The 17,138-nt window shown below is 42.2% G+C and overlaps 1 protein-coding gene across 5 annotated transcripts in view; it reads left to right on the forward strand.

Annotated features, from left to right (window-relative positions):
• The window catches only part of LOC138285015 (protein Aster-B), a 405,970-nt gene that overhangs the window by 305,931 nt on the left and 82,901 nt on the right, over positions 1 to 17,138 (forward strand). For 3 of the 5 annotated variants that reach the window (XM_069224428.1, XM_069224430.1, XM_069224432.1), the window contains 3 exons: positions 88 to 274; positions 7,826 to 7,972; positions 10,322 to 10,440. In XM_069224428.1, coding sequence (XP_069080529.1) covers positions 88 to 274; positions 7,826 to 7,972; positions 10,322 to 10,440 — 453 coding nt within the window. The remainder of the gene's footprint in view (positions 1 to 87; positions 275 to 7,825; positions 7,973 to 10,321; positions 10,441 to 17,138) is intronic. The other 2 variants (XM_069224429.1, XM_069224431.1) reach the window with 1 other exon arrangement.

Genomic DNA, 17,138 nt, shown 5'->3' on the forward strand with positions numbered 1-17,138 from the left:
GAAGCATCTGTTCCTTGGGGAGCATGTGTGAGTTTCTGACCCAATATAAGCACCTCTGTGTTAAGCTAAGTTTCTTGTCTCCTACAGTTTGATGGCAGTCTGCCTGAGGAGGACCTGGAGTGCCCACTGGAAAAAGAGCTGGTGATATCCAGAATTGAAGCTGAAAATACTGAGTTTTTACCTCCTGTCACAGTCACCTCCCCTTCCTTGGACTTCAATGACAACGAGGACATCCCTACAGAGCTGAGTGACTCCTCTGAGACTCACGATGAAGGTGATTGGCTTAAGAAATTGGGCAGTTTGCAGAGGGAATAGCAGACCAGTAGGCAGGTGGCAATAGGACTTTATGTGGAATCTCCGCTTGCAAAATGATTAGCGAATGAGGAAGGAATGATATCAAAGAACCTTTAAAAGGAAAAAAGTGGTGTAGAAGTGTGGACCACAAGATACTCTAGAAATGAAGAAGCTGAGTTTAATGGATTGACTCTATGAATAGGGGACTATGAGGCACAACAGTAGTGATTAGGGGACCCGAGCTTCAAGAGGAATCAGTTGGGCAACATGTGGTACAATATTTATGAATAGGATAGCATGTGTTTAAAAAATGATGAGTTAAGATTCATGAGATACAAGAGTAAAAGTTAGGAAGAGCATAAGGTGAGAGTGATGAATGGGGATCCTTGAGGTACACGTGAAACTTAGGGGCCTTGTGAGAAAGAGTAATGGATATGGATACTTTAGATTTAATTGTAAAGGTTGAAAGGAGTGCGGGGTACAAGAGAGGTGACTAGCAGAAAATGTACCACAGTTCCTAGGGCTCTTGGAATTAAAATTAATTTATGGAAACATAATAAATAGACAAGGACAAAGCTTTTTGGTTTGAGAAGTTTTTTTTTTTTACAAAGTCAGTGGCCCTAGATGCGAGTGTTTATGTTCCTTCGGAGGCTGAGACCCGCAAGTTAGATGTGAGTGACTTTTTGGTCACATAAGCTGAAATTCGATGATGGATATCTTCAGTTTGCTGGTAGGTAACATGAATGTGATGTTACAGATCTTGTTGTGAAGGAAGGTAAGAGAAAGTGGACAGGAATGAGTAAGTGGCTGGCATGTTCTGAGTCCAGGTAACGTGGGATGAATGTGTAAAGTTTCCATCTGCTAGTTGAACTCTTGGAGGAGAAGCTTGGTAGTATAGTGTGGAGGAGGATAGATCAGAATATAGGTGAGCACTTGGCATAGAGGTTGATTACTCAAATGTGTCTGAATCAGTTAAGATAAAGGGGGTACCTCAGTAAGGAGGAGCATGGCTGTATTAATTTGAATATCAGGTGCTATTAGCATTAATGTTTGCCATTTGGGAAACATTATTTACTCTGTATGATGGTATGTAGTTGTTGAACGTTGTTAGAGGAAGAGGTGATTCTGACCTAGATGGATGGATCAGTTTCTTGGTGTCTCATGAATTTGAAAGGCAGTGTGTTGATTGAGATAAAATACTGTTTCGAGGCGGAGTAACGAGTTGTTCAGGGTAAAAGAGGATAGTGTTTGCTGAAAGAGGATAGTACTCATTGAAGATGAGTTGTTCTGGTTGAAGTCGATAATTCAAGTTGACTTTATACTGTACTAATGAAAAGTGTTGGTCTTATCATAAATTTTTGTCGGCATTGATGGAGGCTGATGCAGTTTTTAATGCATTGATGAAGGTTGACATTGAGTTGCCATAAGCAAACACGCTGCATTCAAATGTGAGTAATTTAACTCTAGCTAAAAATAAGTGGTGACAGAAAAAAGTACTTGCAGGCCTTTGGGCTTGTTGGTATTTACTGACATTTGCAGGGCCATACAGCCTCCCTCCTCACCCTCCCGAACACTTTTTTCTGCTCCTAAAATTATGATCACCATGGTATAAAACACATCATGAAGGAGGATTTTCAACCATTGTGAGTATACTCTGAGAATTCTCAGGATGCCAAATTTCGATCGAAAATGGATTTTTTTGTGCGCATAAGTCACACTTAGCTGCAAAAGATACTTTGTGATTTTGACCATGGGTATATAAGGTTTTGGAGGCTGAGCTTAGGTGTATTAACTTCAGGGCCCTTTGTTAGTAGCAGTCCCTTCATATCATGAAATACATTCATAGATGTTTTAGTGTTCACATATGTTTCTGAGGCTATACATACATCTTTGTTTATAGTAACTAAACTTGAGTACAAATGCACATATTAAAAGAAAAAATCTTTAAATGCTTTGTCTTATGGGGTTGACAGTTTTTAATGTGATCACAATTGTTTGGATGCACAAATGAATCTCTACATCCTTTCTTTGTACACATAATATCATCTCCACAACCAAAATGGTGTTGCTGTACATTGTTTAATTTTGATAAATTATTTGTTATTAGAGTGTTAGTTGCATTTTATTAAAACAAAGAAACATATGCACAGGGGTATAGTGGATGGCTTAAGCTTACACAATATGATGAAGTGTGGAGATTAGATTTAGAATGTAACTGTGTTTTACAGGCAGAAAGTTAGTGACTTGTATAGAGTACAGCAGAAAGTGCATCTTATGGCAACAGACTACTCTTCCCACGATACTGAAGGTCCACTGGCCTTATTTAGGTTCGGGTGGACCTTCAGTATGTCAATCGTGGAGCTCCATCTCGACCTCCAATTTTCCTCCAACAGCCAAAATATGACAGTAAGTGAAAGTAAACATATTTCAATGGCTACCCACGCTATGAGAGAAAACTCTAATTGCAAGGGGGTCATTGCTTTTTTTCACACAGATAATTCTGCTTTGGGATTTTCTTTTTGAAAATGAAAAAAAAATGTTAGTGTGCTTTACAGCTCTGTCTTGGTGATGGAGCTCTATGGCTCACTGTTAAGTGCATTGACCTGAACTGCTGTGACAGTGGTTCCTACCAATGTATGAGATGTTCGCTGGGGCAGCAGACATCTCGAAATTTGGAGTGTGATTACTCCGTCGTCCTGTCAGAGTAACTGCACTCTAAATGAAGCCCTTAATCACTCAACCACATAAACGTTTGTGTTTGAGGAGAAAAGGCAGAGTTACTAATCATTTGTATACTTGCAAAACACTCCGATTCGGAGGTTGTGTCCCCAACAATGGTTTTTCTATTGTATATTGAACTTGCAAATGTATATCGATTTGCAACTTGGAAGGGGCATGTCATAGGCATCTCTTCTAAATTGTGAATCGGTATAAGATATATTAAAGTTTGGTGATTGTAATCCAGTCAAAGAACATTGAAAAGTTAGTTGCCATTCTGGGCAGGGTTCAAGAGGTCTATAAACAGGGTCTGGGTCACTGGCGATGCCTCCTGCTGTCCCGCCCTAGGTCGGGCTGCACTGTTTAAAATGTTTTATCTCCAGAAGATTTTATATGTTCTTCAGAATACTCCCTATGCTGTACCAAATAGGTTCTTCACACAGGTGGATGTGGTTACACAAATTTTGCTCTGGGACAGAAGAGCTTTAGGATAGCTCTTGGAACACTGACCCGAAAGGTCTGGGATGGGGGCATTGCCTTACCAGATCTACGTTTATACTGCTGAGCAGTGCAGTTAACAGTGGCAAATGACTGGATGTTTTCTGAACAGGTAGAGCCCTCCCTAATGGTGCACAGGAGAAGGATGGATTCCCCGGGACATCTGCGCTACATATATGGGTAAAAGGGGCAGCAGGGTCTACCGGCACTAACGGCACAGGTACTCAGGATTTGGAGGCAGGCAGAGAGGCTTCTGGGCTGGAGGGGAAGGGTAACATTGAAGACCCCTCTATGGAAGGCACAGGAACTGAAGGAACTTAGGAAGATCGAGGGGTATAGGAAATGGACATCTTGAGAATCTCAGCAGATGGCGATGTGTGGTGAAAGGACAGGGTGACCAAACTCCAGGACTTCCAAATAATGGCAATTCGAATTCGAATACCTTGAGATGCAACATATACTTAAGGGATCTGGTCCCCTATTGAACGACCTGCCAGAGGTATCCCAACTAGAATATTTGGTACTATTGGACCTCTTGTATAAGCACACAATTTCCTTGGTTTCTATTGCTTTACTGGCACACAGTCTTCAGGACCTGACATCTCTTTAGGGGCCTGTTAGGAACGAGACCTGGGAGTCATGGAGGATGATGCCTGGGGTGATGCAGTTTGATATCCATGAAAGGTGGCGATATGGGCTGGGTTTTGGCTGGTGCAGATAAAGTTACTTCATAGTGTGTACCTAACGAGGGAATGGCTATTCAAATTGCGGCAATGTGCCTCAGACCTCTGTTTTCGAGGTTAGGGGAGAAGTAGGACGTTGAACTGCACACTGTGCCCACCTGTACAGAAATCCTAGCACCGGGTGGAGTTGAGGATATTGGAGGTGGTGGAGACTATTGTTAGCCTAACCGCACAACTGGTGACCTTGGGTATTTGAGGGGAACAGACCCTAGAGAAATATACCCTACTTTTCTGCAATGTAGCCCTAGTGGAGGCAAGGAGATATTTGTCCAGAAGATGGGATAGTCTGGCTCTGCCAATGCTGTGGGAGTGGGAGTCAAACCTTAACTGTTGTGTGAGAGCAGAGGAATTGGTTTACCTTTTCAGAAGGTGTCCCCAGAAGTTTGAACATATTTGGGTCCCATGGCAGGATATGGGAGAAAATGATTGAGGGACAAGGACCACTAGATAAGGATATTCCCGACCAAAAAGAGATCCATGCGACTTAGAGGGAGCGACTGGTAGGTTGCCCTGGGTAACGTGAACTGACACCTAACCCAGGAGATGGATGGAGGATCCCTTAGTTTTGGAAATGATTCTGGGAAGAAACAGACGTAATGGACTGCCAATGCGTGTTACATAATGGTTTGTACTACTGCCGCCTTTTGAGTTTTGAGGGAGGGGGGCGGCAGTGGGGGAGAAATGTTACCGTTAGGCTTTTAAAAGGAGCCTATGAATTTGGCCAAATTGATGATAATGCAAGGCTCCTATTGTAAAGTATGTTTAATACAGTGAAAATGCCAATAATGCTACTAAGTTAGTTGACTCATGAGTTTCGGTGGTAACCCAGTTACAACCACTAAGAACCTTCCCCGTTTGTAAATGTAAAAAATGTTTGTGGGAAGCAGGCAGTGGTCCAGGACACCACTGACAACTTTCAAACAAGCTTGAACACTTTTTTATACACATTCCAGTTAAAGAAAACAAGCTGCATTTAAAAAAAAACAAAAATCTTTATTCAACGTTAAGCACAGACATGGTGATCTGCTCACCAGAGAATGGCATCAACCCTGTAATTGTTGCCATCGGAGTGAGTCCCAATTTGCTTACTCCCTCAGGAATAATAATTAGGTATGTTAGACTCTGACCCACTCCAGTTCCTTATTTTGTGAATTGGCCTATTTATACATAGGTTGGTGTTTTGCTATACTGCATACTGAGACAAGACAAAATGAAAGGAATGGCAACAATTCAGCACTTAGTCTGAGTAATACATTTATTAAGGCACTTTTCAAGGTTCGTATAGGGAAAGCGTGCAGGTCAGATGCAGCTACATGAATACACTTCTGAAAATAATCACAGCAGTTGAATAATAATGATCTTAGAAACAAACAATGAAAATACACAACTTCAGTCATGGATAATATATTTACATTTAGTGATTATATATTCATGCACAATGCAAAGCTAAAAATAAGAGTAAAAAAAGAATCATCCTAGGGCTCGTCATGGACATCATCTCTTTGCCATCTTTAAGTTGGGAACCCAGATGACTGCCGAAAGAGAGAACCATCCGCAATGGTAATGAATCGGGCAAAGGCTCACCTTCCCGTAATGAGTTCTATCTAATCCCAGTCATCAAGTTTCCCTCTCAAATACCTTAAACAAGCTGGAGAGCAGAATTCTAGAAACCGCCCCTCCCCCCATAATGTAAGTTGTTGTTTGAACGCTGGCTGTACCAGTCTGTGTTGAAAGAGCACGTTAGAGATTGGCCACATCTCAAGGTGTGCTCCCAAGACCGAACTGTTCCCTGCCATACCATAAACATTCTCTAATACATCCTTATGTTTCCCTCACTCCTCTGTGTTGCCCTGGTGAGAAAGAGAGCAAAAACATGTTGCACAAGCTGTGCGTGGAAAAATACCTGGCAGTGTATGAAGCTAAGCTAAACACAAAATAGAGTCAGTGGTCAAGATGGAGCTGGTGGTTAAATACAAATAGCATTACACTTGATTCGCAAAATCTGAGTCGATGCACAAAATGTTGGAGCTCATTTCGCAACCTCTTTTTGCAAATCATCTCATGGTACATCTGGCTCTAGATGAGCTATCTATGATGCAAGTCTTCAAAAAATGAATATAGCTGATTATACCACTTGTTTAATCTGGAATAGCTACAGCTTTAGCTTTGTCTTCCTAATCTGCTAACATGAGCATGAAATAAATACAAAATAATCTACCTGCACAAGGAGTCTTTGTGCCAGAACGTTTTGTCAATTGGTCTGTTCACCTGTCATTCACATTCTGCTTTCACCATCACATCTACCAGAGTGATGCACTGGGCCATTTGCACTGAGAGTGAAGGGATTTTTCCTGCTCACATGTGCCTATCCCCCCAAAAAGAAGGGCATTTCTGTGTGAGGACTGGTGATCAATAATTTACTTTGCCAGTGCTTTCTTCTTTATTTTCCCTATTAGTTGACTACTGTTTTTTTTTAAGTGATCCTGTATTTAAAACACATCTTCACAGTACACAAATTCAGAGCCAGCAATACTTTCTTTACTCCCTTAAGAATCTTATTTTCCTGTAATGAGCATAAAGATGATTTTCTTAACTTATTTTTTTTATTACCAGCACATGTTCACTACATTTTGGCACCATCGTATTTTACTGTTTTTCTTTTTTTCATTTTTGATAGCATATCATGCAATAAAAATAAAAAGAATGTGCCAGCTTGCCAGGGCCAGACCTATTAGCTTTGTCTCTCCTGTTCAGTTTGTGTGCTGACGAGGGGTCTATAGCATTTTGAATTACGTCATGCTGTTCGCAACAAGGAAATCATGAGGTGTCATACAGTGGTGTTTCAGCTTTCTTTATTTCCATTTTTCTCAAATTGTGTTTCCTCTTGAACTTTCTCCCCCTCTCCCTTCTCAACCCCTTCTAGCCTCACCTTCCTTCTGTTCGTGGTACCTATCCTTTTTCCTCTTTTACATCTTTCCCCTTTACTTCATCCCTTCCTTTACATCTCACCCCCTTCTTTCCTACCTCACATAAACTTTTATTCTGTCCCTTTCATTGATGGTTTTTGCCTTCTTCCATTATTTGTCCTCTTTATTACTTTTATTCCATTCTTTTATGCAATACTCCCACCTTCCCAGTTCCTCAAATCTGCCATTCAACTTTTATACACTGTGCCCCTTCTATTTCTTGGTTCATCAGTCTCTTATTATTTCCTTTTTCTGATTTCATCTTTTTCCTTCCTTTGTTATTCATCCATTTGTTCCTTTTTCTTTCCTTCTCCTTTGACTTTTTCCATCCCTCGTTCCTTCTTTTTTTACCTATATTTTCTACCTCTCATTTCTTATTTCCCCTTTAATCAGTTACTTCCTTCATTCAATACTTTACTTCCCTGATTACGTTGTTTCTTAGTATTTGTTATTTCTTTATAGTCCCTTCATTTTTGCTTCCTCACATTTCATATTTCTTCTTTCTTGCTATTATGCCACACTTGTACTTGATTTATCTAATTTCATGCTGTTATACCTTACTTCCTTCTATTAATTGATTTTGCATCATTTTCTTCCTTTGTTCAGCAGGTGAAGTTCAGGCTTTCTATGAGGATTTGAATGGCCGCCAGTACATGAATGAAGTTTTTAATTTCAATGTTGACAAACTCTTCACCTTGCTCTTCACGGACTCCCCATTCCAAAAATATTTTATGGAGCAACGCAGATTCTCTGGTATGTATAGGTTGTAATTGAAGCATAGCATTAAATAGAGTCTGATTGATCACCAAATGTGTTTTTTTGAAGAGGGTAGTGGAGCATCATTGAAGCATTAGCTCTTTGGGGTTCTTAGGAGGTATACCATTGCGTTGTCATCAAATAACAGTCATTCACATAGTCATTGTGTCCTCATCTATTGTGCAAGCTCTGCAGCCATGCTTTCATCATACACAGTAACATGCACTGGGTGTATTGTAACATAACTGTACAGATTACAGTAAGGGGTACTGCTTTGTGGATTATGCAGTGTATCATGGTGTGGGTGCATCAACATACCGACAATCACATAGAAATGTCATTGTGACATCATGACATTAATTATCATGTGGTAGGGTTATGGTTATATAACACTGATTGACTGAAGCCATTGTGACATCACACAGATTAATATGTGGGGTAGCCATCATAACTTCACCTTCATTTTTTTTTTGGTGGGGGGGAGCAGGCATTCATGTGGATGAGTAGAATGCTTAAATAAATCCCAGCTGCTGGTAATTACTTTGTGTGCATCCCAGTCCTTCACATTCTTGCCCAACAGGCCTCCTTACAGAGTAAGCAGACAGATGCAAATTATTGTTGGTCTGGCTCTGATTGGAACATTCCAAGTTGCACTGTCAGGCCAGGTCACCTCTGAACAATAACATCTGGGTCCATAGGACAAAAGCTGCAGCCTACTAATGAGGCCCAGATAGGCCAAAACTGGTCTGGGGTCGCTTGTGTTTCAGTTCACAGGGGGCCTTGTCTGGCAGTTCTGGTTTGACTTTTCATGTTGGAGCAGGACTAAGGCTAATTTGCCTATGGCTGGTTCCTGATTAAGGTGGCATGGAGGGCGATAAAAGATGGATAACACTGCAGCCTGAATAATTAACAGTGGCCTTGATTAATTGAAATATTACAGCATTCAGTTTTGTTTTCCTCAGTACAGTGGCCTAAGTTTGATGGGTATGATCAGACGTGGGTCCATAAGACTCAAGCTGTCCCCTTCTGATGAGTCTTAAATTGGCCAAAACCAGTGAAGTTGCTTGTGCCCCCGTTCATTATGGACCTGGTCTGGCAGCTTGGTTAGGCGGCTCCCTTTGGGGCTTGGCCAAGTCTGGCCTGTACCTGTCTCGGATGACATGGGGTGCAAAAAGAATTCAAGCATCCCACCATTTACTTTTTGGTTTGCCTCAAGGCATATTTCCTTTCGCTGTTAAAAAAAAAAAAGCTCATTATTCTAATTGCAGACTTGATTCAATTTAAGCTTCAAATTAGTACATCTCTTAGTATCTAAAATCCAGTTTTCTATCACCTACAGCAACTAAACTGCATTTCATATCTCTTTCTTAGAAACGCATTATAGAGTTTTGTGACATTTTAGGTAATTCACTGCGAAGAATACAGTATAAATGGAACGTTTGTTTGATAACGCTTCTATACCATTCTTCAAGAAGGTAGTTCAACATTTCATGGACACTTTAGCCTTTACATTGTGTGTATATGTGAGGGGTTAGCCACTGCCACTTTAATGCACTATGCAAGTGCAGCTCTATTGGCTCATTTGAGATATAGGTTCATTTGCTGTTAGTTCACACATTGACGTAGCATATGCCTGTTTAAGTCTTGCAGGAGATGTTGCTCCTGCGATGAGTTCATGCCTCTAAAAATACTTTAAAGGCATTCTGCTGTTCATCATTCATTGGTCTGTTGCCACCTGGCTTTCTGATTAGAGGAACTTGCTGTTACACGTGCATCCAAGACCTATCTGACTATTGCACCTATTAGGTTGCTGGTAGGAACTAAAATAGCCAGGACACAATGCAGGGAATGATTTAGCAAGTGTTACTTTAATGATGTAAGCGGTCAGTGCCTCCAGTGCTCAGGCTAAAGTAAGTCAGTGTATGTTTTTTTGAGTTGCAGAAGGAGGGCAAGCCCACAGGAATGTACATTTATTTAAGCCAGGTGGTCAAGGAGATGGTTAAATAATAATACAGCACACACACTTGCAGGCAGTTCTTTTTGATGTGACTTAAAAACATCCAACTGTGCGGAAACGCTATCCCAGGGCCATCACTCCCCAGCACTGTTTCAAAATATACTCTTCCCTGTTGGGCTTTACTTGGCAAACACCAGCTAATTCATTGACAGTGGATGTTTGGGTGTTAATGTATGTGTCTGTTTGATTGTGTATGGCAGAGCAAGTACCATTCTCCTTTGTCCAAGAACATGTAAAATGCAAAACATTGTTTGCTGTTAGAGGTTTTGCAACACTATTGGACAATAGACATCTCTATGTGATTTTAATGTAACTTCTTTTCCCTATAGATGTTATTTTTCACCCCTGGAAGAAAGAAGAAAATGGGAACCAGACTCGTGTTATTCTGTACACTATCACCCTCACCAACCCGCTGGCTCCAAAAACTGCCACTGTCACAGAGACTCAGGTATGATGGTGGTGTGTCATCAAAATGTTCTCCATCTGCGTGTTAGGCATATGCCATAGGCCTCACCAGCCAACTTGCATCTGGCCACATCACTAAAGCTAGCATTCAAGAGCAAAGAAAGCTGCTATTTTAAGTGTCTTACCCCACTAAACATATTAAGGATAGTCATCACCAACACCACTAAACCCTCATTACGAGTTGGCTAACTGAGCTACAGGGCTACTGGGGGCTGGAACCTCTGATTCCAGCCAGTATCCTAATAATCCAGACATGAATGTTTTTCCCTGGAACGAGAACTATCTGTGCAGATACTGAAATATCAGTGAAAATGTGTATGCTTTCCATCCAGTTCAGGGGATTATTCTGCTGATATTTCACACCTGCTCTGAAGGTGTGGGTCATGTGGACATTTGGCACATATGGTATCTGAGCAGTCGAGATAACTTGGCCTTGATGCCACACCTTTCTACTCTGCCTTTGGGCGTTGTAAAAGGCAGGTGGTGACTGGGCTCAACTTCTGCCTACATCTGCTACCTCTCTTTACATGCAGTTATACCGAATTTGGATCTGCATTCAGTAAAATTGGGCCTTGTGTTTCCATACCTAACAATGGTGGTCCCGAAACACAAGACTTCTTGTAGCATGGTGGGGCACTATCATCCCTGAGGGCCTTATGTTCATAATTAGGCCATAATCACCTCACATTTAAAGTCGCCAGTTCAAATGTGTTGTTTACAGTGTTTCAGATTATTTTCAAATAATTTCATGTATTAATGCTTTATTCTGTTCAAGCAGCTGTTGGAAAGGACTATGAGGCCCAGCAGCACCAGGGCCCAGGAGGCAGTCATTTGACACCGTTTCACCTGTGCTGGGAGTAGCGCTATATAGCACATTGGTGAGCCTCGCTGAGCACGAGGCTAACTGTGGGTCTGAGTCCCTATATTGTTTATTGTCCATTGGAGGGGTTGACCTGTGCTAACAATTTGCAAGAGAAAGATTACAGCTATCTCCTTTGTGGGTGATACTTTTGCCACAATAGTCATTTTTGGTTCGTGCAGCTGGAGTTCTTACAAAAGAAATTGAATTTACGTAATGGTGTCTATCAATGGGCAAGGCTGGGGCCCGTGCACCTGTATTCGAACCTTCTGAAGGCCAGCTACAGAATGTGGTGCTGAGTGATTTGGGGCAGCCCGTCTCCCCTTTTCCTAGTCCAGAGGCATTAAGTACATTACAAGGTGATAACTCTAAGTCCACAGTTGCAGAGCCACTGGTTAAAAAGAAAAAAGGAGGTGGTCCTCGTAAGACGTCTGTTCCATCTTCCATGGAATCCAAAAAAGTCTAAGACAAGACGGACTCGGCTCACCCTGATGTTTTACTATTGTGCGGCAGATGGACTTTGCAAGAGGGTAGAAACTTTGATATGTTCTTATTTAAAACCATTTGGATAGACTTAAGGGGTTAGAGGAAAAATTGTCTATATTGCTTAACTACTTGCCGATTCCCCTAGTCTGGGGTTGATAGTGAAACATACTACCCCCGTAGTCAGTGAAATTGCCCCTGGAGGTATGGCGAGCGCAAACACCCAGTGTTTGCCAATCATGTTAAATAATTCCAATGGGGGAGGGATTAGGGTATCCTGGAAGTACTCAATAGTAGGCAACTACTGTCAATACAACCACATATCTTTAGTGCCCCTAGTGCTAGAATCTCCCACCCAGGGGAAGTGAGTGTGGCCACTCTTGGCAAGTTATAGGGTTGGTCAGAAGAAACAACAGGGTAATGGGCCACAAAATATGACCCCACCACAGAGGAGTAGACAAAGTGAAAGGATCACCCAGGTCTTGAATTTACCTCCGTCAGCATCTCCATATGTTGTGGTATTAGCTAATGTTCCTAGGCCCACTCAGACTGAATCAACTCATTTTAAAAGTCTCTCACTGGTTAATTGAGTCCTTGGGCCCTGCTTACTCGTTTTTACCCCATATCATCATGGCGAAAAGGGTTGACTGGGTGGGTGCATCTCAGAAAACCGTACAAGGTGATTATATGGTTGTCTACTTTAGAAACCCGTCTGTAGTACTAAGCATTCTGAGCCAATTGGAACATCAATTTTTAGCCCCCACTCAGATAGTGGTCCTACCTTTGTACTATTTCTTTAAACTCCATGATACCGCTGGATTGCCACGCAGTCCACTTTTAGGACATCTGACAGGTCGCAAAGTGGTGTTTCAAACAGGGATTTCTTCTGGGGTATCGCTAACCAATAGATATTTTGTGATTTGCTTTCAAAACCTGTAGACACAGTAGAGGGTAGGGTGGAAGTGGAAAAAATCTGTTGTCATCCCCATCTACAAAAAACAGGACAGGTTAGATTTGAAAAATTATAGACCAATTTCCCTCTTGGATGCAACGGTGAAAGTAATGGGAAGAATATTGTTGCATAGATTAGAGGAGTGGCCTAATACAAACCAGGTTCTAGCAGATACTCAGGTCCATATTTATACTTTTTTAGTGCCGCATTTGCATCATTTTTTATGCAAAATCGGCGCAAACTTTCAAAATACCATTGTATTTTGGAAGTTTGCGATGCTTTTGGAGCAAATAATAACCCAAATGCGGTGCTAAAAAAGTATAAATATGGGCCTCAGTATGGTTTTAAAAAAGGGGGATAGGGACGGAACAATGCTTGAATCTGAGCCTGCTAATTGGCAAATATATGGTCGCAAAAAGAGGATCTTTATTTTTAGCATTTATGGACCTACCAGCAGCGTTAAACTGTGCTTCTCACTCTAAACGTTGGGCTGTGTTGACTTATATTGGCATTGAGGCAGGCATTGTTACATTTATAAGGCAGCTTGTATGGACGTGTTCGACCTACAGCGAGGCGTGAGGCAGGGGTGCCTTCTCGTCCCATTTTTATTCTCACTTTGCACCAATAGAATTGAAGCTGAACTTATGCTTAATTTTAAAGACACCATACGTGGGAATTCGTCTCCTACCTATTCTTCTGTATGCAGGTAATGCAGCTCTTATGGTGAGAACTGGGAGGGCACTGCAAGGCCTGATCGATGACTTTGTTACTAAATGGGATCTGCGTCTCCAAATCAATTAAAGTAACATTTTTACAATGATCTGTGGGAAGAGGCCCAAGAAGTGAGTTGTGCAGGTTGTGAATAGCTTGAAAGTGAGTAACACAACCTCCTTTTCTTATGTGCTATTCAACAGTAAATGCTCTTGGAAGCAAATGATGGTAAATAGATCTGCCACGTTAGAGAGAACTAAATACAAATATACAGTGGGGATAAATATGAAACAAAGTACCACAGTGAAAACATGAATTAATCACTGGAAAATTATTTCTTTATTCATAATTAAATCTATTAAATTATGCTTAGTGTCTCCAAGTCCCACTCTCAGGACTGTGTGCCAAACTAACAAAAAACAATGTCAGCAAGTGTATTATACAGACATAAAACGAGAGAACTATTAAGAAATGATAAAATACTCTCCACATACAAAACAAAAAAATATTTAAAGAACATATACCAAGTAGTTCCTTTTTGCACTGTTGTGCTTTAGCCTATAAGCTGCTTAGCCATTCAATGGCGAGCAGTATTACATTGAGGTAATGTAAATAATGTATCGTCCATCAGCTAGAACCTCTATCGCTGTATGTAGTAGACGCGTTTTGGCCTTTATAAATCTGGCCTCCTCGGGACATCAGGAACAGTGCCTTCTCAAGATCAATTTTATATTTCTTAATGCCCCGCTCTAATTCATGAAAAGGACATCTTAAGGGTCACAGTCGAAGACATTCCGATGCAAATCCATTAAGGAAAATGCTCCTGCGTGTGTCGGGCATTCCAACATATCTATAATACGAGCACAATGATACTTCACGTTTAAATATGTTAGAGAGAACTGTCAAAGGACTACAGAACTTCTGTAAATAATTAGGTTCCAAACCACTGAAAGTGTTCTTATCCATTTACTCTGCCAAAGCTTTGGTATCTGCCACATATGGGGCGGGTGTCTGGGGCATGGTGGATATAAACCATATTAAATCAGTAGAAAACATCTTTTTCAAAAAGCTCCTTGAGGTCCCAAGCAATTGCCTTAACTCTCTTGTCCACGACGAGTTGGGTGCCCCTTATATAGCAGATACAATCAAACTAGCCCCTTTCGCCCTTTGGCATTGAATTTAGGTGAGGAAGTCTACTCCGTTAAACAGACTCATTGTTGAAGATTGTTTGAAATTGAACGCAGTTGATAATATCCATTGGTTTGCTTGCGTGAAACGGCACTGCAGGAAATTGGCTTATTGGATTTGTATACCTCCCCGATCTCCTGCACTGGTTGCTGTAAGGCAAGACTGAGAGAAATGTTTATTGCATGCTGAGGATGAGGGCTGATAGACCAACTGGTTCCCTGGCAGGAAGGCCTTCAACTCCATTGCTCCTTAATCCAAGACTAGCTACATCGTTTTGTTTTAACCAGATTTTGGTTAAGTTATTTTTCTCTTATTGTTGGTCACCCTGCCGACTGTTACTTGTTATCTGATTTAGGCTGACCCTGTGATTAAGTATCAATCCAGTCTAGTTTACATTTGATGTTTTTCTGCACCTTTTATGATTAGCAGAGGAGAGAACCGATTTTACCTTTGTTCAAAGTTTTTAGATTCTGTCAATGCAGAACAGCATGTTCGGTGGCATGTGTAGCTGCAGATACACATGCTGTGCATAGTCCGCCGTCTGGTGTTGGGTCGGAGTGTTACAAGTTGTTTTTCTTCAAAGAAGTCTTTTCGAGTCACGAGACCGAGGGACTCCTCCTACTTTGGTTCCATTGCGCATGAGCGTCGACTCCATGTTAGATTGTTTTTTTTCCGCCATCGGGTTCGGACGTGTTCCTTTTCGCTCTGTGTTTCGGGTCGGAAAGTTAGTCAGAATCAACAGAAAATTTGTCGGTATTGTTTCGTTCGGTATCGGGTTAGATTAGAGTCGACACCAAATCTTGAAGAGCTCAGATAGCCCTTCGGGGTAATTTCGATCCCCCGTCGGGGCCTGGTCGGCCCGACCGCGTGCAACATCGAGACTGATGGAACGGACCCCGTTCCGATTCTGTCCTAAATGCCACAGTAAATATCCCTATACAGACCAACATCTGGTCTGTAACTTGTGCCTGTCACCCGAGCACAAAGAAGAGACGTGTGAGGCCTGTCGAGCGTTTCGGTCGAGAAAAACGCTCCGAGACCGAAGAGCCAGAAGGTTACAGATGGCGTCCACGCCGACAGGACAACGACGGTTCGAGGAAGAGGGAGAAGAAGAAGAAACTTTCTCCATCCACGAATCGGACTCTGAAGAATTCGACGTCGAACAAACCGTGAGTAAGACGTCGAAACAAACATCACACGGAAAAACAGACAAGGCCCAGGGAACGCCACTGCCAACAGGCCATGGCTCAACCCATAAATTAGGTGACCGTCCATCGGCACCGAAAAAGGACGAACTGGTGCAGAGGTCGTCCGACTCAGGTCGAGACACAGGCACGCAGCAATCTCGGGACCGAGAAAGTGCTGCAGAAAAGGGTCGACACCGTGACAGCGGCACCGAAGCTGCTCGGCACAGAGATAGCGGCACCGAAGATGGTCGACGCCAAGAAGGTACGACACCGAAAAAGAGAAAAATCTCTTCGGAGCCGAAAACAACAAAAGACACGGTTTCGGTGCCAAAACGCCCAGCAACCGAACCGAAAGCCAGTTCCTACTCAGAGGAACAATCACTGTCCTCCCAACTTCAAAAACACAGATTTGAGGAGGAATTACAAACAACAGCTGTAGATCACACGCAAAAGCGGATCTTTATACAAAGTGGTACAGGGAAGATCAGCACCCTTCCCCCAATCAAAAGAAAAAGGAAACTAGATTTCCAACAACAAGAAAAAACACCACAAGCAAAAGTGGTAAAGAAGGTAACTCCACCACGCTCTCCACCACCGGCAATTCATATATCACCGGCACAGACTCCGTCACAATCACCAGCTCATACCACCATGAGCCAAGATGACCAGGACGCATGGGATCTCTATGACGCCCCAGTATCGGACAATAGCCCTGAGTCGTACCCCACTAAGCCCTCACCACCTGAGGACAGTACAGCATATGCTCAGGTGGTAGCTAGGGCAGCAGAGTTTCATAACGTATCGCTACATTCAGAGCCTATCGAGGATGACTTCCTTTTTAACACCCTGTCCTCCACCCATAGCAATTATCAAAGCCTTCCTATGCTCCCGGGAATGCTAAGGCACGCTAAACAAATCTTTAAGGAGCCAGTTAAAAGCAGAGCAATAAGAGAAGAAATACAAGGCACCACCCACAGACCCTGCTTTTATTACATCACAACTGACACCAGATTCAGTTGTCGTAGGAGCAGCTCGTAAAAGAGCCAACTCGCACACATCAGGCGACGCACCACCTCCAGACAAGGAGAGACGAAAGTTTGATGCAGCTGGGAAAAGGGTTGCAGTACAAGCTGCAAATCAGTGGCGCATCGCCAACTCGCAGGCACTCCTAGCGCGATATGACAGAGCCCATTGGGACGAGATGCAGCATCTCATCGAGCACCTCCCCAAAGAATTCCAAAAACGGGCAAAACAAGTGGTTGAAGAGGGACAAAACATATCCAACAACCAAATCCGTTCTT

Source organism: Pleurodeles waltl, chromosome 3_1 (assembly GCF_031143425.1).
Source record: "Pleurodeles waltl isolate 20211129_DDA chromosome 3_1, aPleWal1.hap1.20221129, whole genome shotgun sequence".
NCBI lineage: Eukaryota > Metazoa > Chordata > Amphibia > Caudata > Salamandridae > Pleurodeles > Pleurodeles waltl.